Source organism: Suillus plorans, assembly GCF_016647745.1.
Source record: "Suillus plorans strain S12 chromosome Unknown HD556scaffold_21, whole genome shotgun sequence".
Classification (NCBI taxonomy): domain Eukaryota; kingdom Fungi; phylum Basidiomycota; class Agaricomycetes; order Boletales; family Suillaceae; genus Suillus; species Suillus plorans.
The window spans coordinates 492,243-517,765 of NW_024537405.1; the positions used below are offsets into that span (position 1 = coordinate 492,243).

A 25,523-nucleotide genomic window follows, 5' to 3' on the forward strand; every position below is an offset into this window, starting at 1 on the left:
ACGATATTTGGACTATATGTAATGTTTCACCAGGCTGGTAAACTCAGAAATAGCCGACGTGGTCAACAGACTTGGTATATTACGTAACCATGAAGGCTATTGCTATGTAGTTGGACAAATGAAAGTGAAGACGCGAGATGTGCTCCATGGATATTAGCTGCTGATGATCATTAGGCCGTACACTATCTTCTCCCATCGTCAGAGCCTGATGTGTCTGCCACATCCATCTCCACAGGGCTAGGTTTCCTTTCATTTTGTGCTGGGGCAGGCGCGGCAGGCGAGGGTCTTGAAGACTGAGCCTGAGATATTCCACTCTGGGTTGGTGAACCACCGGAGGAGTTAGCCAGTCGCTGGTCAAGTGCCTTCAGTGCAAGTGCCCTGGAAGTAACAGTTAACAGGGTTGATTGGCTAAGGCAAGCGATTACTGACCGTCGCCTTTCAGCTTCGGCTCGAGCTCCACCTGGCACCTGACTATACCCTCCAGACTCAATGTCGTGAGGCACAGAAGTGGGAAGAAGGTGGAGACGTGTTGCAAGTTTGTATACTGTGTTTCCTAGCAATAATAGCGGTGTGCTGGAAAAAAATGGTATCTGCAGGGGAAAAAATAAATGAAATACTCACTGAAGGAATGGTGGGAACCAGCTTGTCAAAGCAAATGTTTCGCTCCGGTCTCCGTATGACACTACCCCTCCTAGGGAGTCGCCAACATTGCGCTTATAGAAGCGGAGGTATACCCATGACACAAACCAGCCAAATTGAATGAGAATATATGGGCTTTGGAAGCCAAGTAATGTCATTATGGTCGAAAAAGTCAAGTATGCCATAGGAAACCTCTACAAACGCCGTGGGTCAGATCGACAAGTGATGGTCGATTTTTTGTTTACCTTGACGCGGGCCTTGATAAAGCCCAAAATTTGAACTTGGTGCTCAGGGATAACTTGAGTAAATGAAACAAGCAGGCTAATAAATAGCGCCATTTGACCGTGATACTCCATGCCATACCTGCATTGTCCAAGGATGTGAGGAGGCGCTGCCGTCGCAAGATGTGTGAGAAACTTACAAGAACAACTCGGCATTACGCGTCACAGCAAATTCAATCCAGTTGAAGGCGCACCCGATAATATTCGGTCCGGTCACGCATACGATAATAAACTTGAGAGTTTCGACCGTCCCCCACAGGCGCTCAAAATAAGCTAACGAAGCGGGAATGACAAGGAGTGAAATGATGAGCTATCAAAAATTGTTTAGTATCAACACATTTCGTCCTCGATCGTCAGTAAAACAATACTTGCCTCGATAATGCTTATTTCGACCAGGGCTGAGGTTGCAAAGGTCCAAGGAAAGAATAGGCTTGTTCCAGGTACCAATGTCAAGTAGGCAACCGGTGTAGGGCCTGTTGTCCATCTTATCCAAAGATACAATGTGGAAGAAGCTAAAGTAGCCGCAGTAAAAAAACGCGTCACTGGTGGTACAGATTTGATGTATTGCAGCGGTGTCGAAAGGATAGCCATTGCGACACGTCAAAACCAGGGAAAGTCGTTGGATATGGCTAATAGAGGCCCTAGTTAGAACCAAAGCTCACGAGAGTGTAGTGGAGACTGTCGCCTTCGTTGAGAGAATCCTTGAAATTGTTGCACTGAATGTCGCAAGGGCAAACTGTACCACCGGACTCCGTGCCAGTTGGGAGTTTGCCGCTGTTTACTTGAAAGCACAATGACTTCCTTACGTCAGCAAGCCTTCCTTGCTTCACCTCGTCATCTGCTCAGGCAGCCCCCGATGGCGGACTACGATTTTCGCCCAGGAGGCTCACTTAAATTCAAGGGCGGTGTTGCTGAAGGAGGTATCGTGAAGAAGTATGTATCATTAGTTCTTACCATTCAGTGCACCTGACAGATAAGCAGAAAGAAGAAATCTAAACCCAAGCCAAACTCGCAATCTGATAGTGCGAAGGACCGCGAGCGCGAACGAGTGAAGGATTTATTATTCAAAGAGGAGGCAGAACTTGCTAGTGGTTCAGCGTCGGGTAGCAGTTCTCCTGCTCTACCAGGGAGTGATGCCAGAAAAACGGACGCAGAACGACGTTTTGAGGAGGCACAAAGGCGCAGGGTGAGTTTTGTGCTCAAGATGAAAGTCTTCAAATATTGACGCCAAAATCCAGCTCGAAAGTAAGGTAGCTCAATTGGCTCGTAAGACGCACAAGGATCGCGTCAACGAGCTTAATGCTAAACTTGAGTCGCTCAGCGAGCACCACGACATTCCCAAGGTATGTACAATTTTATGGCGGTCCGTGCAAAGTCTCACGGCATTGGTTAGGTTGGTCCAGGATAATATTTACAAAAAATCCCGTTCAACACTGCGTTCGGCTCAAAGACTGGTTTTGTGCGGGCCAGGCGGTGCAGAATTTCAGTGGCGACGACTATCTTCGTATCATCATCATGTCCTTGTAGACTGCTTGAAATTTATGTATTTTACACGCGAAGTGCCTGGGGTTCCACTATTGCCACATATTTGTTAGGTTGGTTTGATATAAGTAGCCACGGATGATGCGGGTCATAAATCCGTGACCACTCTTGACCCTTTCCTTCACGTTCATTCTCTGCATCATGTCTGCTGCACCGCAGACAGAAAAGAAAGGGCACATCTGCCCTCCCTCAAATGCTAAACACCCCTCCGATAGATGGGAGTCACTATTTGTGTACTCTTTCATATGCAAGTTCACGAATCTGAGGTTGAAGTTGGAGGGATTGGAAACACCGATGGAGTGAGCACACACCCGCACTACATGCACCTCACTCGCGTCAACTAAACACGCGATTTCCCCCGATGACAGCTTTGAAAATGCCCTCTTGACGCATGGTCCAGATCCCATACTCCAAAAGATTTTACAGCAATTTATACTGAATCTGCGACCGCAGACGCGTAATTTGAGGTGAACACACAGCTCGTTCACACAAGGGGAATGTTTGACCGTCATTGTGTTTTGTCAGTATTGATCAGATCTCTGCCACTTTGAATGCTGTCCTTGCAGATGCATTCAAGGCATCGGAGCGAACTGTGTTTTGGGACGACGAACTTGGGGCGAATGTGAACCCTTTTGCCGATTTAGAAGGCGGGTTTTTCGCAGCCGATTGGGATCTCAAAGTTTGTCATTGTCTTGCCATGCTGTACGAATTACCCCTGAGCGCGCGTCACGCTACACTCCATACAGCTCCAAGTTCTTCGCCAACTCGTGGAATTGCAACTTACGCATTCCATTGACATAAAAGGCACTGTGGATCGCGCGTGGGGCGTGATGCAGAACAAGCACAAGAAGAAAGACCCTGAAACTGCCCCTCCTGAATTCAATGATTCCAAGAGCCAGCAGAATCTACAACTTGTTCCATTAGGCCAGGATGCACAACGCAAGCGGTATTGGGTCGCAGATGGTTCGTGTGTCTTTCATTTCAAGCTCCTCGCCCTCTTTCCTATTTGTGTGTATTTGGTGCGAGGCCGCATTTTTTTGGCCCCCATGTTATCCGGCGTTAGCCGTCTGTAAGGATTTCCGGCTGACTCCCGTTTCTGATCTATCTTAGATTCCCCACGGGTATACGTTTCAACTAACCCCTGGAAAATCACTGCGACGTTCCAGGCGGTCTCTTCAACGCGTGCAGAGTATATTTCTGTGATTGAGAAGCTGAAAGCATCTTCCCCGCAAGGCGATCGTAAAAACAAACTAGAACAGGCCCATACTGCACTCGTAAAGGCACTAGAAAGCCGGATAGACCTTGTTGATGCGGACTTAGCGGTGAGTATTTGTTTGTCTTGATCAGTCATAAAAAATAGATAGATCCCATTTTCACTTGAAACGCTACTTGAAACGCTTACTCTCCGATTATTCAGCGCGTACAAAGGGCCCGCAAGAAGATAGAGCAGCGTCAGATACTCATGGCACAAGCTGAAATTCGACAGACTCGCACGCGACGACAAACTCGTCGACCCGACTACGTGTATCACGACGCCGATAGTGGGGAGGCAAGCGGTTGGCATCAAGTTTGATTTCGATTGCTAACTTATTTTTATGATCAGGATGACGCCGATGAATATCAATTTGAGGAAGACAATGACTATGATGACGAGCCGTTTGCGGAGGATAACTTTGGTAGTTCCCGATCACACGGCCGTCGACAGCCGGCTGCTACTGCGCAGCGGAGATCCACCCGTGCCACAAAAACCAAGCGACCATCCCCTGATTTGTCTGCCTTTGAATGGAAAGGTGAAAGGAGGTCGGCTCGTCTCGGCCCTTCTGAAGAGACACCTGTGGAGCGTCCATCAAAACGTGCTCGAACGGAAGAAAGCACAATGAGTTCTACATCTGTAGGCTGGCCCCCAGTCTTGCCAGCCGAGAATTCAAACGGCGTCTCGAAGGCGAAAGCGAATGGCGCAGCAGCTGTCAAACCAACTGAGATTGCAGTTGAACAGCTTGGAGGGAAAAAGAAGAGCAAATTTTGGTTCTACGCCGTGGAACCGATCTCTGCGCCTTCTGACGTCCTACCACCTGGTGGCAGTGGTTCAACCTCCCTGAACGGTTATGAATACAGCGGAGATACCGGCCGCTCCGGCACCAGTAGTAACACTTCGCTCCCGACACATGGCAAAGGAGATGCGATGGACATCGACAGCCAGAGAGAGTTCGGCTTGTCACCAGTCCCCCTGGAAGGATTGCGGAGTGTATAATTTTCTATTCCGTTGCTTCATTCGACTCATGGCATTTATTCTTTTTTCCCCATCTTACTCGCACTCCATAATATTCCACATACCAGCAAAGCCTCATCCATTGATCAGCCTAGTCTAATCATTCATCTTATTACTCCCTCTGACCTATGTAGGTCTGATACAGCAATGAACTTTTTATCCTCCACGTTTGTACTATATATCTATTCATTTTTTCAAAAAAAAGAACGCGTCGAGCTTATCACCTCATCTTGTATCCCCATGTGCAATTTATTAGTGATCGTGATACTGTTTTCACAAGTGTAACCAACCTTCCAACTGATAAGGACACTGAGTTTTTTTCGAGGCCGATGCGCCCGAGCGCGTCCCCTGTTGCCAGTTGGTCCACTTGTCCTTTGCTTTTAGGTAATAATTATGCGGGTGCAATTATCGGACTAAGTCCAAAGTCACGCACGGTAAAAGCATCTCGGTGGACTTTGCTTCAACACCAGCGCCGTCGAATGATTGCACGTATCGCGGAGAATGCTTTCAAGAAGATATCGCGATCTGTACCAAAGTTTCGTGGTGACCTTCGTGCTCATGAACTTGGTTTGGTTCGCCGAACAGCATCAACTCTGGTGAGACCTCCGTCCTCGGACGATGCAGAACTGGTCTCTCTCTTCGACCAACCGCAGACAGGGCAGAAAACCTCACCGTTATTTGTCACAGGCATTTTTCAGCATCCTCAACTGACAACGCCAGCTGCGTTCAGTGCGCTCGCTGACTCGACCCTCGTACGCGCGCAACTCTTAACAGAACGAATATTGCGGGCCAGGGAATCTCGATCCGAGCTCTTCAAAGTAATCAAGAATCTGGACAGACTCAGCGATCTCCTGTGTGGTGTTATCGACCTGGCAGAGCTCTTGCGGAATGCGCATCCTGATGCTCAGTGGGTGGATTGTGCTACAGAGAGCTACGAGAAGTTATGCGAGTTCATGAATGTACTGAATACTCATGTCGGGTTATATGAAGTGAGTCATGCACTTTTTCGTATCTCAAGGTGTCACCTCCTTTGGTAGGTGCTGCACACTGTACTACACGACTCAGAAATTGTCAAGTCCCTCAGTCGGGAGGCACTTCAAACGGCGTTGATATTCTGGCACGATTTCGAAAAGTCTGCTATCAAACTTCCCCCGGAACAAAGGGAGAGATTTGTGTCTCTTTCATCTGAGATTCTGTCTTTGGGTCACGAGTTTGTCACGGAAGCTTCTGCTCCGCGGCCGCCGGTGAAGATAAAGCCCTCCGAGCTCGAAGGTTTGAAAGACCAAGGGATGGGTGCTCGTCTTCAAAGACAAGCATTTTTTACGCAAAAGGACTTGCTGGTCTATCCGGGCTCTCACCAAGCCTATATGATCATGCGCGCAGCACCTGATGAAGAACCGCGAAGAAAAGTGTACATGGCAGGTCACACGAGCAGTGCAGAGCAAATTGACCGCCTTGAGCGGCTACTGAATGCGCGTGCTCAACTGAGTCGCCTTGTAGGCTGGAACAGCTACGCTGGCATGACGCTCAGCGACAAAATGGCGAAAACTCCGGGTGAGCGGTTACGTGTGGTAGCATATCAGCCAATCCTGACGTCCCTGTTACGTAGAAAATGTCAATCATTTTTTGGGTACCTTCTTGGATCGGACCACGCTCGTTGCTAGCAAAGCATTGCATACATTGAGTTTGCGGAAGCAAGCGCATCTTAAATCGGCGAACCTTCCTGTTATCCAGGCGTGGGATAGAGATTATTATTGCCCACCCGAACCGCCAGCACCACCGGTTCCTCTCCCTCCTCTTTCACTCGGACGTGTATTTATGGGCCTTTCACGACTATTTAAACACCTCTACGGAATAACGTTGCGACCCGTTGATGTCGCATCTAGCGAAGTATGGCACTCTGACGTACACAAACTAGAAGTGGTTGACGAAGACAGAGGCGTCGTTGGTTGGATATATGCTGATCTCTTCGCTCGTAGCGGGAAGTCACGCGGAGCGGCACATTACACTGTTAGATGCTCTAGACGAACGGATGATGACGATGAATATGGTGACCTACGAATACCCGGAACAGATGAATTCGTTGGTCCCTCTATCGAATTCGAAGCAATTAAGCGGCACAGACTACGCGGTGAGCATGGTGAGTTCCAGCTGCCATTGGTAGTCCTGCTTTGCGATTTTGTACCGCCATCTGCTGCTCGGGGCCCTACCATTCTCGAATGGTATGAAGTTCAGACCTTGTTCCATGAAATGGGCCATGCCATGCATTGTGAGAGTTCATCATTCTCGCTGAGATCATGACTATTGATGAGATAACAAAATTCAAGCTATGATTGGTCGAACAGAGTACCACAATGTTGCAGGGACGCGCTGTGCAACCGACTTTGTCGAGCTACCTTCCATTCTCATGGAGCACTTCCTCAACTCTCCAAAAGTTCTCTCCCTCTTCGACACCGACGGCTCTTCTATCATCAACCAAACAGGAAATCACCATGAAGATCCATGTCGGTACATCGATACCCATAATCACATTTTACTTTCTCTGCTTGATCAGGTATACCATTCCCCCTCTGTTCTTGAGCCGGGCTTCGACTCGACGACCGCTCTCGCAAATCTGTACAATACGCGTGGTCTGATCCCGCATATGCCTGGGACGTCCTTCCAGACACAATTCGGGCACCTCTTTGGCTATGGTGCAACGTATTACTCGTATCACTTCGATCGTGCCATTGCATCACATATATGGCGGAAGATATTTTCTGCTGACCCACTCAACCGTGAGCTGGGAGACAAGTACAAGCAGGAGGTACTGAAGTACGGTGGCGGGAGGGATCCGTGGTTGATGCTCAGTGCATTGCTCGATGCTCCTGAGCTAGAAGTCGGCGACGCAGAAGCGATGCGGGAAGTTGGTAGATGGAGGATAGAAGATGGAGTCGTTCCAGAAAGACATTAGGATCTATATCTATACTATCTACCGCTGCATCTGTCAACTCAGACTAGATCCTAGAGCGCGATTCTCGCAGAAATTACGACAAATCTGTTTTGTTTGATTCCAGTACATACAGAGCGATTGTAAAGCGAAGGAAAACAAAATGTAACATGTGAACAAGGTAAATGCGGGATGAGTGTCATACATGATGCATGATGCAGGGTATATTATGCAATGCGCACAATGAGTTGAGATACGATATGAATAATATTACATATATCTTGATAGGCCGCATAACGTATACGAACAGCATAGCGAAGCGAACATTTTGATGATTATCTACCTCCAGGATCAGCAAACAAAGCCACCAACGAAGAACAAGGACAATTACACAGATACTGCTAGATCCTGCTCCAGTATCCGAGTTTGTTCTCTTAGAAGCTGGAGTTGCTCCAGCTTCGCCAAGCGAGCGCCATCAGCAGGTGAGGGAGGCTGTGGTTGTGGAGCATGGAACAACGGGGGAAGCTGGAGCGCAGAGAGATCGATCGCTGGTAATAGCTGTGAGAAGTCGTCGCAAGACGATGGCAGCGAGAATTGATCGATGTCGGACAAGAAGGGTTGCTCAGAGTTCAAAAGATCCGTCCAGCTGAAAGGATCCGAAGGAACAATGTCAGTGAGATCTACTGACGGCTGGAAAATGGTGTCAATTGCTGTGGAAGCTCTGACGGCCTCGCCAGAATGATTGGGAGCGATTGTGGATATCGCGTTGAAGAAATTGAAATGGTCGAAATCACCAAGATCCGGTGCAGGGACATGAGCGTGGGAAGGAACTTCCAAATCAGTCAATTTTGCCTCGAACGATGCAACTGTCGGAGTGATCATGGTGAGTGAGTATCTTGGGATATGATAGAGTATACGTACGGTCTACTAGAGCGGGCTGGATGCACTTTTGTTGGAAGGGTTGTCCGACGGAATTTATTTGGGTATCAGGGAATGCGTATCCGTTGAATACTTCAATGTCAACGGGGGCAAACTGATCGAAACTGACGTTCTCAACTGGACCAGGAATCTCGAAGAAATTTGTCTGAAACCAGTGATCAATGTTTGACTCGAGAGGAACGGATGCTCTTGGAAGAGGATCAGACACAGCATGAACGCGGGGTCCAACATGGAGGTCTCTCGGACGCTTGGACACAGCGTGAGTAGCAGCGTCTGATAGCCTTCGCTTTCGCGAAGACCCTGAAGATAGCTGAGGTGCAATTATTCGGATCTCCTCAATGTTATCCAGTCCACCGCTGCTTGATGGAGGCGATGGTAAGGCAGAAGTATCTGCAAAGGGGGTCAGGTCTTTCGCGCTGGACCTGGAAAATGGCAATTAGTGGCAATTGGCGCAATGCATGACAATGACTTACCGAAGGCGTTTCGTCGGACGATCTGCACATAAAGATTGATTAAGATCAGTTGATATAGATGATACAGAGGCACGTCGCTTGCGACCAGCTAGAATGGGTGGAATGAAATCTTCTTCGTCTTCACTCTCGTCTGTCCATGAATCCTCAAGAGTGGGAACGGGAGATGGAGACTGCGAGTGCCTGGGAGATGGATACGAAATAAAAGCTGTGTGCGCCTTCCGAGCCTGCCTATCAAGCGCCCTTTGGATTCTCCGCATCTCCTTCTCCTCCTCGCGTTGTTTCTTTTCCTGTTGTGCGCGCTCCTTCTTCTCCCGCTCCAATCGTAATCTGTCGTCCTCTGTCATATCCTTGACCACCACGTCTAGGTCACCTGCAAGCGCACTTTTGGTGAAAGTAGAGGCATAAAGATCTTGTGTAGCAGCCTTCATCTGCTGGAAATCATGGAAAACGGCGGGTGCAAGAACACGGGCAGGGTCTTCTTTGACCAGAGCACGAGAAGCAGCATCAATAGTGTCTGCTCGGCAGTTGTTAAAGTGTTTGCGGCAAATCGTCGTCCAGCCGATGCGACGGCGAGCACTGATGAACCAGGTAGTAACGGGGTTCATGGAACATCCAGAGCTGCTGGCAATATTTGCTTTCGTATCAGAAGACGGGTAAGGGTTATGAATATTAGCGAGCAGCCATTTGTATGCTGGTTCGATAAATGGGGGCAGGGAAGACTCTGATGATCGTTCATCGCGTGTCGTGGGCATTGATGGAGGCGAAATAGTGACACGATTAAGGCGATCTAGAATGCCGCCCATGCCATCAATAAGTTGATCGTGTAATTCTTCATATGTTTTGTGGAAGTCAACAAGGCAGTTGGCTATGGTTTCCACCCTTGAAGTCACTATGTTCGCAAGCAATATAGTGTCATCAGACAGTTCGCCTGCGGATAGACAACGGGAAAAATCTGCGTGCAATGAATTCCAAGATGACTTGAATGACATCAAGGATTCGAGTTTGTCCTCGCGCAATATTGAATCCATTAGGGACTCCTCTGCTTGTAGGAAGCGCTGTTGTATGTCCTTGTCCATCCTGCAGATCTCGGGTTTGAATGGAGTTGAAGAGATGAGATGAGATACCACTCTGGGCTGTTGCAACCTACCAGTATGAAGACACACAATGCGGAACTTCAATTTGTTATTACCAAAATAACGATACACACATCATTTCATTGTCCACAAAATATATACATCAACTAGCTGGTCAAAACTTAAGAGTACACAAATCCAACTTTTCCGATGGCCGAAACGACTTCAGAAATCCTAAAGCGAATCACACAACGTGCCCAAGAAATACAATGCCTCGCTTATCCCTCTGGTACGGCTTCGTCGCGCTCGTTCACACCTCGATCATGTTCTCCACAACACCCTATCGCTGATATTTCCCTTCCTGACCCGCCCCCAATACAGCCGGCTCTTATGGCTGCTGGTGCCCGTCCAGAAATTTCGCTAGCAATAGAACAAGCATATCAGAAACGGGCCGCTGACTTACGAGCTATCTATCGCTCGGCTGTGACGCTTGTATGCTCAAACCAGGTGCAGCATCCGTCCAAGTTCCGCTATGTCACCGAACAAAAAGTCCTGTTTGCATTCACCGAGCTATATCTCAAAGAGCTCGTGGCCTGGAGAGAACAATCTGTTGCCTCATATCTTAAACATTCATCAACAAGCGACAAAATTCACACCTCAAGTTGTACACCAAAGTTTAATCACGTACGTCTGATGTCTTGCCTTTGCCCGTCCAGCCCTCTATAATGCCCTTTTCATCTCACAACAGGAATATGTTCCATTGCTTGAACACTTTTTCGCAGAGAACCCGTTTCCGACTCATGCCGACAAAGCCTTCCTTGCAAAGAAATCTGCAATGACATACCGTCAAATTCATGTTTGGGTACGCATATTTATCGGCATACATTGGTCCTTGATGTTGATAATCCCAAGTTTCAAAACAGGCGCAACAGAATGAAGAAAGAAGGTCAAGTGTTAAGAAAGAAAGCAGTAGCTGAGGGTGCCACTCTTCCTTTGGATAGCCTGTACCAGCGTATGGAGAAGTTCATTGTACTGGAAGAAAGGAAGCCGCCCGCAACGCCTCCCAGTCCTCTGCATTCCCCCACCAAGCAAGGAGACGAGATAGTAAGTGTAGTATCCCCCTTCATCTTCGTTTTATTCACAATGTCTTATATAGATGTCTATTGCAGCCCGATGCAACCCACTCGAGCCTCTGGCACCTTTGCACGCATTTCCATCGCCTTATCCCCCTTCATGCTCGTATGATCCTTTTCCATCGAAGAATGGTGTGACGAATTTCGGTGCGCCACAATGGCTCCGACGCCCAATGACCACAGCTGTTCAACGTCCTACATTGGACATGGATGGATTCGTAGACCACTTCTCGAGAATAAACATTCTAGATGATTCTGGCTCGCGTTCACGCGGCCATGTTGATTCATATGCAGCTGTAGCTGCCATCACGGTTATACCCTTCCCTGCACCTCTGCCTGCCCTCATTCGGGGGACAACTACCCGTATTACGCCCATCCGTGTTCCTATGCTCTCCGTTCCTGCAACCGCATCGCGTCGCCACGTCTTCAACACTCCTAGTCCCCAATCAAGACCTATCACATTAGTGCCAGCCTCCGAGACCCCAAGAGGCCAAAAGGCCCGCCGCCGAAAAATGGCACCATTGCCAAAACGCATCCCTCACGGAAACCCAGTTTCTCACCGGGGCGTCACGCCAGCCCTTTCAGAGGCGTCTGTCGCCTCACCTTCTCCATCATCCCCCTCGCGTTCATCTTCACTCGGGTCTGAGAATTCCTCGCAGAGCCGCCTATTCTCGAGCGCGAACTCCACGTCGAGCAGTTCCTCTGGCGTTATGACGCCGCCTCCATTCCCCTCACCTTCAACACAACTTGCGTCTCCTCCAATGTCCTTGTACAGTTTCTCTTCAAATATGACTGATCTATTCGGTGATGCTTTGGAAAGTGTTCCCTCGCCGGCGGAGGGACTTCAGCTTGACTTTAATTCAACTATATTCGGGCATGAGCACATTCCGAAGTCGGCGGCGTTCGACTTCTCTTTCGGTGCGTCCCCAGCAGCGAATTCTGTTCGCGCACCACCATGAGCCACTTCGTGGTGGGAGTCTACGGAGTTCGATCCAGCATGCTCCAGATAGAGCTTGCTTTCTACCTTTGGCACGTCAGGCCTTACTGCTGCGGAACATCTAGCGGTGACGAAGGGCTACGGCAACGTCCTATTGCATCCCTTCATCTAATACCCTGAAGCGGATCCTATGCACCATGCATGTCCTGTGTCTATGATAACGCATCTTGACTTGTCCTGTATTCTATTGCTGTCTAATCGCTGTTCTTGTTTTTTTTTCCCTTTCGCGCAATATCTTTGCTTTTGCTCATTCGATGTTACCTAGTCATATTGTTGTATTAGTCTTTATACCTGCTGTTTGTATGCTGCAAACAATTGGAACCGAATACTGGAACGTATCCCAGAGGTGGTCTCGCTGAGCAGAACGAAATCGATCACAATCTCGAACGTCAGTAACAGCCTTGTGTTCTTTAAATCGGGGTATTTGTCCAGAATTTACAAAAGTTCATCGATGATCACTAGGTTTTACAAAAGTCCACACGTAGGCGGACATCATACCCAAGATACAAAACTTCTTTCGCCTCAACGCATTTAGAGGAAGTTGCTGGCCTAGAGGACAGAGTCAGATGTCATAAAAGATTAAATCATGAACTAATGCACCATGCCCATCACTCCGCTCAAACCTCCACTGCTAGCGCCACCGATGAAGTTGCTCATCTGCTTCTTCATCAAAAGCTGCATGGCGTAAGTAGCAGCGCTATTCATCGCGCTCTGTTTGGCCTCGCTAGATCCGCCACCGGACTGTTCGAAGAGCGAGGATGCATGCTGCATGGCCATGCCAACCAGCTTGCTCTGCATATCACCTCCGCCGCTGCTTCCGTGACTTCCGCCACTCACCATGTCCGTGAACACCTGAAAAATTATGGGTATTTGCGATCTTGATCTTGATCATGGCTTACTTTGAAGGCTGCAGCTCCGCCCATTGCATCGGGTGCCATGCCTTGTGGGCCTTGTCCCCCAGAGCTGAATGCCTGGTCGTGAGCATTCTTGAGGTTTTGAATGCCATCCTCGTCGATGTCACCTTGTTGCTGGACAGTCTGATTCGCAGTGATTAAGAAGGGTCTAATTACGTTCAACGGGGAACGACAAACCCTGTGCGCATGAGACAAAGCCTGGTCCATGAACCCGTGGTTGCCAGAGTCGACATGCTGTCTCACATCGTCCGAGTTGACTGCCATCTGCTTGTGAGCACGACAGGGGTGATCACCAAGTAGATGACATACACGAAGGTCTGTAAGACTGGGGAGGCCGGTTATCGGGAGAGTTGAACTCTTGGCCTCCAGTCTTGTGTACGTGGGCTGTCCGATCGCTGCGTTTGAATATTCCTGCGATACGAACGGTGGATTGTCTACTTACTCTGGCTTTGAGACTCGGAGTAGGCCTCGTAACCTTGCTTTGCGAGATTCATGAAAGAGTCCTATGTACAGATCGAATCAATTTATGATCAGTTTGTACTGCGCAAAGCAACTTACCATGATGATGGGAGGTTATTGGGAGGTTGATTGTAGGTAGATATATGAGACTCAGAGACACCGCATCAGTCCATCGTTATCACTCCGGGACCGCAGTTAGCCGGTTCTAATCTAATCTCAGCCATTTCGGTTCCTTCCAATCAGAATCGTTCCGATGGACATAGTTCAAACTTCATCGTGACCCTGAGCTTGTCTTGAAGGGGTTGGTACTGTTGCTGGTCTTCAAATGACAACTCGAACGTTCCCTGTCAGTGTCAGCTGCCTACTACTAGTTCAGTGTGGTTCGAGACCGTGACTAAAATTTATTACGTTCAGACCAGGGTGAGTATCATTGCATACTAGCCTGTTTTGCTGTCACCACTTCACACTTGAAGGTTGCTTTCTACAAGCGCGACATCCAAGAACGAGCTAGAGGAAGTCTTCGAGACTATGCAACAATGTCATATCTATGGCTACACAACTCCTCGGTATCATAACATTCTACGCAACAGTTGACTCCAACTCTCTCTCATCTGCACCAGTGGTGGTTATCGTAGATCCGTATTGTGTGCCCGCAACTAAGGGCGTGCCGGTAGTTGCGCACGTGTTTGATGGCGGAGTAACCGCACCAGAAGGCGAGGTACTAGAGTGCATTCCGAGGTAACCTTCCGCTGTCTCGCGTGCTTTTTCGACATGTGGTTGCAGAGTGGATCGTGCAACATCGATGTGCGGTTGAGCGGCGGCTTGTGCGGATGCAAAGTACTTCTGAGCGGTTCCAACAGCAGACGATGCCGATGTCTGCGATGATGATGACATGGCGTCTCCTCCTGGCTTGTTCGAAGCTTCAAGTTGCGGGTCTGTGCTACCGTGAAGATAGTCCTGCGAAACATATAGGTATTCAGGTTCAAAGGTAACGAAAACGTAAACCGTTGTCTCACCTGAGCAGAAGTGGCAATATTCTCCACCGCTGTCTTTGCCTGGTCTAAATAACTTGCGCTGGTGTTCTTGGCCGTATGGAGATCCCTTTGCCCTTCGGAGGCTGCGGCGTTCGTCTTCTGAGACGCTTCGCTTGCGAAGACATCAAAGGCAGTACTAGTATCTCTCTCTCCGGTTAGTTCAGACCCCATTCCCTACAGGTTACAATGCGTAAGTGAATTTTCGCCTGGATGGATGAACGCAGCTTACTTGTGCTGCTTGTGCTGCTTTGGTTGCTGCTTGTTGAATATGCTCCGCGTTTTCTTCCACTTCATGTGCAACATGGGCGTTCGGTGCTTCAGCTTGCGCCTGAGCGGCTGTTGTCTCATGCTGAGCTCTCCTAGGGACCAAAAGTCGACATCGCATGGACTCTATGCCAAAAGATTGCTCACTCGGTGCCCTGAGCCTCCTCGACATTAAAAATGGAACATTTGTTGACTGTGTTCGACATGGTTGTTCGGTGTAATAAGTTGATAGACCGTTGCGTTTGTCTGGTCTTATACAACTACACCTCCATGACGTCATGGCTTGCCTACGGCGGTTGGTCACATGTCAATTGTAAGACTATAATGACGTCGTACTCCGGATACATGTGGATCGCATTTCGCACCCTGTGACTGCTCCCACTTTTCCAGGGGCACTTCCAGATGCGACACTCTTTTCCTTTTGAGCTCGCAGAGTTTCTTTGCTGACAAGACGCGGATGCGTTCCAGAATCCATATACTACAGATTACCACTCTTTGTTTGTCCTTAGTACGTTCTGATCGCTACCATTCAACATTCGTCATTGACGATGGTACCGAATAGGGCTAGGTTCATCGTCATTGTAGCCAATTGGTGTAAAAGGACGGAACGGTATTGTACATTGGCAGTGACTCTCAGTCAGAAATTCCGTCACATCGCCAAGACAAGTTGTCCAGTCATGACTTCGAAAGCTATCTACATATTGCAAGGACGGAGTGTGAGTCTTTGACTCATCCGTTAAACGTGGTCGCGTAAGCAGGTCAGAAGGGAAACTGCGATTTAAGGTCCAACTTGAGTCTTGAGCGTGCTGGATTGAAAGAGAATGCAGGCAAGGTCACTCTCCTGTGAGCAATCTGAACCTTGACGAATCTGCGATGAAGAGTGCTCATGCAGACCGGACTTTCGAGAGCGTGACGTCGCTGAGACACTCGAAGCGCTGTTTGCAATAGAGAATGAAGAGGAAAAGACAGCGGATAACGTAGTGTACAAGCCCATCTCCCACGCTGCTGCATGGTCGAGCTCGGGACCATGTATACCGGTGGTTATTCGTGCTTTAACTTCAAATACCGGTACAATAGCGGCGGCGGCATGCTGATTCATACAGTTCTTCGGTCAGTCATTACTCGTACAATACAGCCAGTGCCAGCGACTTCCGTCAGCTACCATTATGGTCAGAAAGTTTATATATGAAGCGAGCTCCAGGCGCACCTTTTCATGCCACCCCAAGAGCACGCTGCCGCTCACATCACCCCAGCCCGGCATCCCCATACCCTTGTAAAGGTACTTCATCAATGTGTCCTGAGCATCCTGGGAGAGCACTTTCACGACGCTGATTATCTCCGACGATTTCGTGCTATTCAGTATCGAAACAACGGTCTGTAACGTCAGATTCTTACGCAAATGTCAGCGTATTGGTGAGATGTGGGCAACAAAGTCACTTTAGCTTCCTCGACATTTGGCCCGTAAGGTATGCTGTCCAGCGCGATTCCCAGGGCCCCTGGTATGTCTCCCCTGCGCGAATAAGTAGTACTTAGGTTAGATCATGTTGTAAAGTAGTGATAGTATGGGACTGTACTACCTGGCTAATGTGCTCCGGACTGCGGCCTGCTTCTGTTTCGCATCACTCAAGACCTGAGCGGGATCGCGTGGATCTGGCTCACAAAGCTCGCCCTCCAGTAGGACATCCTCGTCATATGCGTCGATGTCGATCTTTCTAAAAGACATGGTCGTTGAAATGGAGTCTCGGAGGAGAATATTAAGTCACAAGTCACATTCAATGGGTCTAATTATGAGTAATCGATCGACAGATTCAGACTACAGTAGTCGAGCATCTTGATTGTTGACTTGAACATGAATTGTTCACAGCAAATGATTATAGTAGTTTTAGTTAATACTGATGGAGATGTCTTTCCGAGAGCTCGTGTCGAAGAATGGATACAACAAACAAATAAAAGTCGAACTTGACCTAGAGGGCCCCGAGCTCGCCTATCCGACAAATTCCCCTTGACACGGTAGACGTAGTGTAAATAGTCACATTAACAATTAATGATTTCGCCAAACGATAACTAAATTACTTGTCGATTCACCGAATGCAGATAATCCAAGACCAGCGCAGAATCGGAGCAACTGCTTCGCAAGCTTTAAGTGGAAGACACGTCCAAGAGGCTATGACGTTTGGTCCTTGCACACTGCTCGCAGAAGGCGATGGTGTCAGATATGCCGATGTCAGAGGATGGGGACTATTAGATCGTGACTGGGGCCTGATAGAGGTGCAGCTAGGTAGCGGGGAGCAGCTGCGTAGTCGGTCGACGTGACGGAAGAGGTGGGGGAGCGCGCTTGATGGCAAAGCTGGTCTCAGAGGTAGGCCGGCTGCTTGAGATGGAAGGTGGAAGCAGTTGTGGAGATGCGTGATGCGGGTTATAGTACACATCTTCTTCATCAATTTTCGCTGTCGCCAACCTTGACTCTTCCTCGTCCTCAGGAACGGTGCTAGTGACATTCTCTGTATCGAAACCATGTCGAAACCTCCCAGATATATGGCTCGTGTCCATAACACGACTTCCAAGAAGGTAACCGATATCGTCTTCGCTACCCTCGCTCGCGGCAGTATAGTGCAAGTCGTCTTCCGATGGCTGCGCCAAGACTCGATAAGATGATGGTGACAATGAAATGGTTTCCGTATACGTAGAGGGGAACAGCCCCTTCCGACTGTTTGACAGAACGCCAAGCCACCACTCATCCGGGACTTCTTGGATAACAATAATTTCGTCACCGACTTTGAAGGTGACCTCATCTGAAGAACCTTCTTTTCTTTGGAGGCTTATGGCTGTATAGTACAACTTTCGCCCCCATCGCCACTCGGATCGGTTATAGAAGGCATGCGGGGCGACTATGGGGCATTGCTGCGATATTACTTGTCTAGCAAGCGCATGTCTTTCGGAGCGTAGGTGTCTAGTAAATTAGTATCATGATGGCTTCACCTTCCGAATCCCCCAACCCAGAAATATCAGTTGGAGACCATCTTTGTTCCAAATCCGTGGTGGTGCAGGGTATAGAGAGTGGATCGAACTTGGCAGGGTGAGGTCGAGGCTTGACGCAGTGAGACAACATTTGACACTGCGTCTGAAAACCAACATAGATGAACGAATTAGAGGTAATGCAACAATATAGGACTGACGCGCAAGATGCATACTAGTATGAACGTAGAGGGCAAGCACTGTAAATTTGGTGAGAGGTGAATACAGCACTATAGAGGCTGTACGCAGGCAGATGGCACTCATATGTTGATCATTAACGATGATTCAAAGTGTTTGGAATGCGATATGAAGTTGTGTAAACATGATCTGTACGTAGGAATTTGTTACAGTGCCGCGTCAATTTCACCTGGCCCTAATCGAAGTAGCAATTTGTAAATCGAGTGTATTCGTTGAGAACCGTGAAAACGGGAACAGTTCACACGCTTAGCGCAATGTCAATCTCGTCCTTTGCAAGACATTGCACGAATGCCTCGCAAATGTCCTTGCAAATTTGCATGACAAGCTGCAATATGCACAACGCAGAGCTGGGAAATCATGCAAAGTCCATTTGCGTCTTTCTCCAGCCCAGCGCCGTGTGTCTCTGAGTCCTCCCAAGCCCTCTTACCACTACTACTATGCCTAGAGCCCCCAAACCAGTACAGGAATCGTACTGCGACTGCCTCCGCTACTGCTGTGGTGTTCTCACCAAATTCAGTAAGAAAACCTACGACAAACATGCACCATTTCGAACACCTCCACAACAACCCCAGTTCAGCCAAAGTTTTCGTGGATTATCTCCAAGGGCATCGCCCTCTGTGGAAAACGTCAGTTCCAAGATGCGATGTAAGCATTTGACCTCGCATTCATGTACGTGGACGCAGACTTGAACAAAACTCGCCTTTTACTCTTGATCAAAGTACGTCAATTGTGTCTTGTGTGCTCGCTACTTACGCGACAACTGTCAGGTCATCGCCCTTTTCAATGCAAACCAACGTGACGAGGCAATTTTGCGCGTCCAAGAGCTAGTTACCACTCGTCTCAGTGTGAATTCTCTTGCGTGTGCTATCGTGGAAGTGAGTGCTTTTGGTACAATCAACTCCTGATCCATACGTCGATGCTGATTTTGCGAACCTCGCGCTTCAGGCTTATCTACACGTCCAGGTGGGAATGAATGCATTACATTAGACGACGCACGCTACAAGTTCGAACGAGTATGATTCTAAGCCTAATGCTTACTTCGGACGCAACTTCAACGTTCAACTTTTGCGTTTCTGCAATCAGCCATGATCTAGATTTGCACGGGAGGGTTTTCCTGATGTCTGCAGCGATGAACAGGATTCAACGCGCGTTGACGTTGTCGTGCTTTCTCAGTTGTCATCACTCATCGCTGTTTATGTAAGACTCCGACTCACCATTCCACAGCTAAACGTGTGAGCAGAACTATTGAAGTTCTTCTCTATTTTGCGTTCAGTACGTGTTCTGATGAAGAGGTTCATCGCTGACATACCTGGCAGACCCGCCGTCACAACAGTACTCAGTCGACGAGGAACCAAACAAGTCGCAAGCTCTGAACCGTATAATATTAGATCCCGGGCACGGGAGCCCCCCACACGGCTCCCAAATGCATCCACGTGCACTGAGAGGACCAAGAGCAGTGAATACCAAAAGAACGATCGCCAAGAAATTCATCTAGACATTCAGTGTCATCAGTGGGATCTACAGGTTAGTGAGGTGAGCCTTACAATCGAAGAGTGCGAGATCTTCAAGCTAAGTGTGGGTTTTTTTGTTGGTTGTTGTGCCCACGCATATTATAGCTGCTGCTAGTTAAAATATTGATCCGCGAGTTCGAAAACAGCAATCATGCCTCGTGGTCTTCCTCAGGCAGATCACATCATGAGCATGCAAGGTCTGAAATACTTATACAAGGACTCGAGAATACACAAGGATTCGGACTTCCACAAGGGTTAAGGCTAAACCAAGAGCCACCGAGTGCCTGTAAGTGCCAGACCTGGCAAAAATAGCGCCCCGACGTAATCTAAGGGTATCGAGGCACACCCGACTTATTTCATTAACGATGATCAGCGGAGCTTATTTGTCGCAATTCTGCCGCAACCGGCAGGACTGGCATCCGGACGATACACTTTTTCGTTTCTGCAATCAGCTATAATGTAAATTTCTCTAGGTTTACACGGGAGAGTTTTCCTGATGTCTGCAGAATTCAACGCACTTGCGTTGACGTTGACGTGCTGTCTCAGTTGTCGTCACTTGTGTTTCGAATCACAGTGCTGTTTAAGACTCGGACTCATCATTCCGGTACAAGCACGGGTGAACGAATATAGATTCAGCAATTGACGACAAAATTTGGGGCATTCGGCCACCAATATTTTGGTACCATAGACGATCTGCAAGACTATCTGGGGTATGCTTTATCACAGCTAAACGTGTGAGCAGAACTATTGAAGTGCTTCCCTATTTTACGCTCAGTACGTGTTTTGATGAAGAGTTTCACCACTGACATACCCAGACCCCTCATTTGCGTCATTAACTGCAACAGTACTGAGTCGCCGGGGAACCGTTCAAGTCGCAAGCTTTGCTCATCACGACATTAGATCCCGGGCACGGGAGCCCCCCACACGACTCCCAAGTGCATCCGCATGCACTAAGAGGACCAAGGGCAGCAAATGCCAAAAGAATGATCGCTAATAAATTCATCTAGACCTTCAGTGTCATCAGTGGGATCTACAAGTCGGTGAGGTGAGCCTTACAGTCGAAGAGTGCGAGATCTTTAAGCTGAGTGTGAGTTTTTCTTTTGTTGGTTGTTGGTTAGTTTAGTTCTGTGCTCATGCATATTATAGCTGCTGCTAATTGAAATATTGATCTGCAAGTCCCGAAAACAGCAATCATGCCTCATGGTCTTCCTCAGTCATGAGCATGCGAGGTCCGAAATACTTACACAAGGGTTGAGGCTAAATCAAGTGCCTGTAAGTGCCAGACATGAGTGTTGCGGGCGGAACTATTTTGAAGTAGTTCTGCCAGCAAAACTGGCTGAGGTTGGCAGATCGCAGGATCGCAGATTTTTTGATGGTACTAGAAGTTTTCCGTGACATCCTGCTGGATGCGGCAGCAGTCAGATCAGTTGACACCTTGCTGCAGTTCCACAAAGTCGAATCGTCTCCCAGCCCTTTCAAGATCTCCGTCTAGTAGTCCGATTGAACTCTGTGTTCATATTGCAAATATATCCCTGTCCAGCAAACCCAGCCTATCGCAAAAGTTAGCGCGGACCTTGCCGCGTATCTCAAATGTGCTGATTAGGAAGCCGGCCTCCAGACTCACCGCTGATAGTACTTGGCCACTGTAGAGAGTCATAACGTGCATCGATTCATGTCGTGATATGTACATACAATAATATGCAGAGACACCCCGACGTAATCTAAGGGTATTGAGGCACACCCAACTGATTTCATTGACGATGATCAGCGCTGCTTATTTGTCGCAGTTCTGCCGCAACCGGCAGAACTGGCATCCGGACGATACTAATGTCCTCCAACAACATCTTACTTTAGGGACATCGCGGTTTCCATGAAGTTATAAGATCTAAATTACATCTCTGCTACCCTAGAGTTCTGCCACCCTTTGCATGAGTTCTGCCGTGGACCAAGCACAACCAGACTGGTGGGCAAAACTCCCGGGTTGGCTCCGGTAACGCGGCCGTCAGGGATCTCCCGCGATTTTGCATGTCTTGGACTTCTGCTACATTTTGGCCAGAGGGTTCTGCCGGCAGTGCCAATTCCACATGGCAGAATGGCAGAGTCCTAACCACAACACTAGTTGCAGATGAACACAACGTGGTATGAATATCCATTATAATGAAAGAGAAATCAAGTTCGTTGCGAGAATGGTTGCGGGTATATACATGCAGATGCACTTCACGTAATCGTACAGGAGAAAAACAAAAAAAAAGAGAGAGATTCTGTAATCAAGAACATGAAAAAAGAAGCTGATAACGGATACGTAACACGTTAAATCCGACGTGTGGGCTCCTCTCGTGAGCTGAACTTCAAGAATCGAGCAAGCACATCTTCTGAGCCACGTTTGAAGAGTTCCACTCCTCGAGCAGGATCCCAGACACGAGATGCTCGAGAGGGAGTACCAGGAGACTTCCCTTCGGCTGGTGATGCTGGACCTAGAGACGATGGAGTTGGTGATTGACTGGAAAATAGTTGAGAAGGGGACGACAGTGGACTCGGAGTCGTACTCCTATCTGCTCTCGGCGTTGTTCCGCCAGACTGTCCCGGTATCTGCGAAGGTAAAAGGGTCTCCCGAGAACTCATCATAACTGGAGAAGCGGAAGATCGCGGTGTTGATACCTGCGAAACAGCAGGGGACAACAAGCCGCTTGGTTCAGCACCCGCGGCAACATTCATCACAGGTGGCAACACCCTGAGACTTGATGAAGGGTGCCAGTGCTTCTTCATAGATCCGCTATGCGTGCGCGCTTTCAGCGGCCGCTTTACAGCGACATCTTCCTCCGAAGAAACCTGCACACTTTGGGTGCACATTTCCTTCGTGTCCGTCTGCACTCCAAATGATCGGTATTTCTTCTTTGTGGTTGCGATGCTAGAACTGCGAGATCGTACCTCTGTCACTGTTCGCTTGCCGTCGTCCTCATCCGAGTCCATCTCATCATCACCATCGTGACTGCTAGCTTCTGACTTCTCCTCCCAGGGTTTCTTTGGGTTTTCGAATGCGGTTGCTAAGGGAGTGTGCCCTGGAGGGCGCGCAAGCTTCGAAGCAAACTTGTGGATACCAGGAACGCCATCCCACATGTTCCCGGATGTCAATGATGGAAAACCTGCTAATGGCGAAGGCATTGGCTGGTGTGCTCCAAACTCCCGGCTCAACTTGCGCTCAGGAGTGGATGGAAACGAGAGGCGAGACGGGGACTGAAAGAACATTGACCCTTGTGGGCGGGGCTCGCCCTCTGGGAACACACGTGTAGGAGTAACACGAGGGCGCTCCTCCCAAGGGAAGACACGCTTAACCTTGGTAAGGTCAGGGGTAGGTGGCGCAGCGCCACCCTCGGTGGCAGGCCCAGTGACATTGCGGTAGTGCCCTAGCTGGAGTAGCATCTGAGGAATCTCAGGTACAGGTGGTGGGCTGAAAAGTGTTTGGGGCGATGGGTCTCCATGGACCGGGCTAACTTCCGTACTCGTTGCATCTGTCTCAGAGGACATGCTCGAGGAAGACCTTGATGATGACCCGGGATCTTTGTTTTTACAGGGAGACTCATCCCAGATATTCGGGAAATAGGTGTCTCTTGGGATTGCGGAAGGCGTGGTTAAGGTCTTTGGTGGCGCTTCGATCGTAGCATCCCACGAGAGAAGGGGAGGAGAAGTAGGATGCGATCGCTCGATCCTTCGTTCTTGCAACGAAAGGGGCGACTTTGGTTGATTTAAGCGCACGGCTGACTTGGAGGACGAGGTGACAAAGTGGAGAGGTGTCGGAGGGAGAGATAACAGGCGCGATTGTGGCGCAGGAGGCACTTCATCGACATTTGGAGTTGGCAACGTAGTCCATCTTACAGGTGAACCCAATGATAGTGAACCTATTTGTTGAACAGGTGTTGTGGGTTCGGCGACTGCCTCGCTGAGATTTGGATCAGGAGGCTCAGGGGCAGTCTGGTGAAGATCATGATCCTCAGGCTTTGCGGGGCGTGGTCTCATAAGATCCAAACGCCCCTCAAGGGGCATGCTCTTGTACTCGCCCTCTCCTTTCAATCGATCACCAGACCGGAAGCCCATTATACCCATGCCCTGAAGGGCCAAACGACGTAAGACGTCGAGACCAAGTGGACCTCCACTTGGTGCTCCCGCAGTCTCTACCACCGCAGGGGAATTCCCCTCATCATCCCATGCAGACACGTATTTGCTGACAGGAACACCGAGATCCGGTGAGATGGGTTTTGATCGAAAGTGCTTGTCATAAACACTATACCACCGATCGACGAGCGAACCATAGTCGTAGGCTTGTTGAGGTTGCTTTACTGGCTCTGACACTGTAGACTGTTGTTCCATCTGAGATGATGGTACTTGGGTGGAGGATCCTGGGGCGCGATAAGGGATGGAGTGCCAGGGCTTATTAGGTCCGATGAAATGCACCACTGATATCTGGGAACCGAACCGTTCATATGCAGGGGCATACCTGATTCGTAATAAATATGTCATTAACCACACAAGGGAAAGGTGATACGATATTACTGACGTATAAGCAGCAGTAGGAGTCGTGTTGTAAGTGAAGCTAAGCCTATTCCAGTTGCCTCCCCTCCATTCATTCAAAATACCTTGATCTCCGCCGTCCCAGCTTCCATTTGTTTTCAGAAGCTCTTGAAGCTCCGTGAACTTATCTTCGCTAGGAGAGAGCACCATCACACCCGAGTTGAATATATCGGGCCATCCTACGTCAGGTGCCGCAGAGAACTCGTGATCAAGGTGGAATAGGTGGGATAGGGGGCGCAATGGGAGAACATCCGCATCAAGGAATATCACCTTGGAGTACTGCGCGAGGCGGAATACGTGTAGTTTTGTCAGGACGGTATCAAGGTCAGGGCGTCCTGCAATTAAATGAACATGATATTAGCCTAGCTATTCCCACTGTATGCGGGTGGCTGATGGAGAAGCTTGGACACGATGCATTCATACCCCACATCTGGGGCACAATGTGCACAATACAGAAACTGGCCTGGGAATCGTTACGGATATTCCGACAGAGAAGTTTTTCGTGCCCTCAGCTGATACCATTCAGACGCGACCCAGTCAACGCAGCAACGACTCACCCAGTAAATTTAGTCCAGTAGGATCGGATTGGCCTATAACCTCAACACCAATGACAATATCATATGTCCTTCTGAGTAGCTTGATTGTAGTGATATCAAGGGTTTCTGGTGTGACCATGCACACTGTGTCGTACTCGACCTCACGAGGTTCAGTTTGGTGCACATCCTTTAAGGCACCCGAAATGGCGAGGGCACCTGGGAGATAGGAATCTGACGTTACGAGAGTCACAAAAGCAAAATGAATGGACATGGTGAGGACAAGAAATGCCTTAAACGCGTCCACAAGGACGCGTCAGACGTATAACTTAGTGGAACTAGGTGAAAGAAATAAAAATACCAACAGAGCTTATCGTAGGAGAGTGAAGCTTTGAAGGTTTGCTCCAAACATGTTGACAAAGTTCACAAGGTAAATTATTTATAAAAATAAATAACACACGTCATATCCTCACTCTCTCCATACAGCACAGGGTTCGCCTAGACTTGAGTTCTAGCCCAACAAAACGAAGAAATGAGGATTCTAAACCGAAAGTACTAGCGCATGCACGATACACCGAATAGTGACAAAAATAAGCTGCGTGAGAGTTTATTCGTCTCGATTCTTGTGCATAAGACCTTGGCGCTCCTCATCTGCGCCATCTTCTTTATCACCAGATGTTCTACGCTCCCCACCACGCCGCTTCTTTGCGGCCGTCTCACCTTCATCGTCGCTTCCTATATCCTCGTCGCCGAT

At 48.8% G+C, this 25,523-nt stretch overlaps 11 protein-coding genes across 11 annotated transcripts; 5 read left to right on the forward strand and 6 right to left on the reverse strand.

Annotated features, from left to right (window-relative positions):
* Positions 1 to 59: 59 nt before the first annotated feature.
* HD556DRAFT_1364082 (eukaryotic integral membrane protein-domain-containing protein) lies at positions 60 to 1,689 on the reverse strand. Its single transcript, XM_041302718.1, has 7 exons — positions 1,606 to 1,689; positions 1,293 to 1,549; positions 1,061 to 1,230; positions 885 to 1,002; positions 622 to 833; positions 430 to 573; positions 60 to 378 (listed from the first exon to the last, which is right to left on the reverse strand). Exons 2-7 carry the CDS (start codon positions 1,509 to 1,511, stop codon positions 183 to 185), a joined length of 1,059 nt encoding a protein of 352 aa, XP_041161527.1. The 5' UTR covers positions 1,512 to 1,549; positions 1,606 to 1,689; the 3' UTR covers positions 60 to 182.
* A 37-nt stretch (positions 1,690 to 1,726) lies between these two features.
* On the forward strand, positions 1,727 to 2,581 carry HD556DRAFT_1364087 (uncharacterized protein). Its single transcript, XM_041302719.1, has 4 exons — positions 1,727 to 1,853; positions 1,902 to 2,106; positions 2,159 to 2,263; positions 2,314 to 2,581. The coding sequence occupies exons 1-4, from the start codon at positions 1,777 to 1,779 to the stop codon at positions 2,326 to 2,328; spliced, it is 402 nt and encodes a 133-aa protein (XP_041161528.1). The 5' UTR covers positions 1,727 to 1,776; the 3' UTR covers positions 2,329 to 2,581.
* On the forward strand, positions 2,562 to 5,000 carry HD556DRAFT_1364090 (uncharacterized protein). Its single transcript, XM_041302720.1, has 7 exons — positions 2,562 to 2,761; positions 2,831 to 2,929; positions 2,988 to 3,141; positions 3,209 to 3,425; positions 3,573 to 3,784; positions 3,880 to 4,011; positions 4,066 to 5,000. Exons 1-7 carry the CDS (start codon positions 2,604 to 2,606, stop codon positions 4,711 to 4,713), a joined length of 1,620 nt encoding a protein of 539 aa, XP_041161529.1. The 5' UTR covers positions 2,562 to 2,603; the 3' UTR covers positions 4,714 to 5,000.
* A 140-nt stretch (positions 5,001 to 5,140) lies between these two features.
* Positions 5,141 to 7,765, forward strand: HD556DRAFT_1364101 (mitochondrial intermediate peptidase). The gene is made up of 4 exons (XM_041302721.1): positions 5,141 to 5,720; positions 5,769 to 6,285; positions 6,341 to 7,000; positions 7,059 to 7,765. Exons 1-4 carry the CDS (start codon positions 5,211 to 5,213, stop codon positions 7,682 to 7,684), a joined length of 2,313 nt encoding a protein of 770 aa, XP_041161530.1. The 5' UTR covers positions 5,141 to 5,210; the 3' UTR covers positions 7,685 to 7,765.
* Positions 7,766 to 10,229, reverse strand: HD556DRAFT_1364102 (homeodomain protein 1). Its single transcript, XM_041302722.1, has 3 exons — positions 9,073 to 10,229; positions 8,582 to 9,021; positions 7,766 to 8,526 (listed from the first exon to the last, which is right to left on the reverse strand). The coding sequence occupies exons 1-3, from the start codon at positions 10,146 to 10,148 to the stop codon at positions 8,048 to 8,050; spliced, it is 1,995 nt and encodes a 664-aa protein (XP_041161531.1). The 5' UTR covers positions 10,149 to 10,229; the 3' UTR covers positions 7,766 to 8,047.
* A 37-nt stretch (positions 10,230 to 10,266) lies between these two features.
* On the forward strand, positions 10,267 to 12,656 carry HD556DRAFT_1290677 (homeodomain protein 2). The gene is made up of 4 exons (XM_041299383.1): positions 10,267 to 10,829; positions 10,894 to 11,007; positions 11,058 to 11,249; positions 11,302 to 12,656. The coding sequence occupies exons 1-4, from the start codon at positions 10,356 to 10,358 to the stop codon at positions 12,235 to 12,237; spliced, it is 1,716 nt and encodes a 571-aa protein (XP_041161532.1). The 5' UTR covers positions 10,267 to 10,355; the 3' UTR covers positions 12,238 to 12,656.
* HD556DRAFT_1364107 (beta-flanking protein) lies at positions 12,657 to 13,861 on the reverse strand. Its single transcript, XM_041302723.1, has 7 exons — positions 13,748 to 13,861; positions 13,632 to 13,692; positions 13,499 to 13,573; positions 13,367 to 13,446; positions 13,175 to 13,312; positions 12,876 to 13,127; positions 12,657 to 12,824 (listed from the first exon to the last, which is right to left on the reverse strand). Exons 1-7 carry the CDS (start codon positions 13,748 to 13,750, stop codon positions 12,807 to 12,809), a joined length of 627 nt encoding a protein of 208 aa, XP_041161533.1. The 5' UTR covers positions 13,751 to 13,861; the 3' UTR covers positions 12,657 to 12,806.
* A 67-nt stretch (positions 13,862 to 13,928) lies between these two features.
* HD556DRAFT_374785 (uncharacterized protein) lies at positions 13,929 to 15,049 on the reverse strand. The gene is made up of 2 exons (XM_041310416.1): positions 14,665 to 15,049; positions 13,929 to 14,605 (listed from the first exon to the last, which is right to left on the reverse strand). The coding sequence occupies exons 1-2, from the start codon at positions 14,851 to 14,853 to the stop codon at positions 14,228 to 14,230; spliced, it is 567 nt and encodes a 188-aa protein (XP_041161534.1). The 5' UTR covers positions 14,854 to 15,049; the 3' UTR covers positions 13,929 to 14,227.
* Positions 15,050 to 15,751: 702 nt separating this feature from the next.
* HD556DRAFT_1364117 (actin-related protein 2/3 complex subunit 5) lies at positions 15,752 to 16,675 on the reverse strand. The gene is made up of 4 exons (XM_041302724.1): positions 16,524 to 16,675; positions 16,384 to 16,456; positions 16,154 to 16,336; positions 15,752 to 16,104 (listed from the first exon to the last, which is right to left on the reverse strand). The coding sequence occupies exons 1-4, from the start codon at positions 16,667 to 16,669 to the stop codon at positions 16,042 to 16,044; spliced, it is 465 nt and encodes a 154-aa protein (XP_041161535.1). The 5' UTR covers positions 16,670 to 16,675; the 3' UTR covers positions 15,752 to 16,041.
* Positions 16,676 to 18,596: 1,921 nt separating this feature from the next.
* HD556DRAFT_1442104 (uncharacterized protein) lies at positions 18,597 to 19,064 on the forward strand (the record flags this gene model as incomplete). Its single annotated transcript, XM_041306408.1, has 3 exons — positions 18,597 to 18,804; positions 18,843 to 18,877; positions 18,927 to 19,064. 3 exons carry the CDS (start codon positions 18,597 to 18,599, stop codon positions 19,062 to 19,064), a joined length of 381 nt encoding a protein of 126 aa, XP_041161536.1.
* A 2,475-nt stretch (positions 19,065 to 21,539) lies between these two features.
* Positions 21,540 to 25,505, reverse strand: HD556DRAFT_1364139 (glycosyltransferase family 8 protein). Its single transcript, XM_041302725.1, has 3 exons — positions 24,794 to 25,505; positions 24,223 to 24,571; positions 21,540 to 24,162 (listed from the first exon to the last, which is right to left on the reverse strand). Exons 1-3 carry the CDS (start codon positions 25,041 to 25,043, stop codon positions 21,981 to 21,983), a joined length of 2,781 nt encoding a protein of 926 aa, XP_041161537.1. The 5' UTR covers positions 25,044 to 25,505; the 3' UTR covers positions 21,540 to 21,980.
* Positions 25,506 to 25,523: the final 18 nt, after the last annotated feature.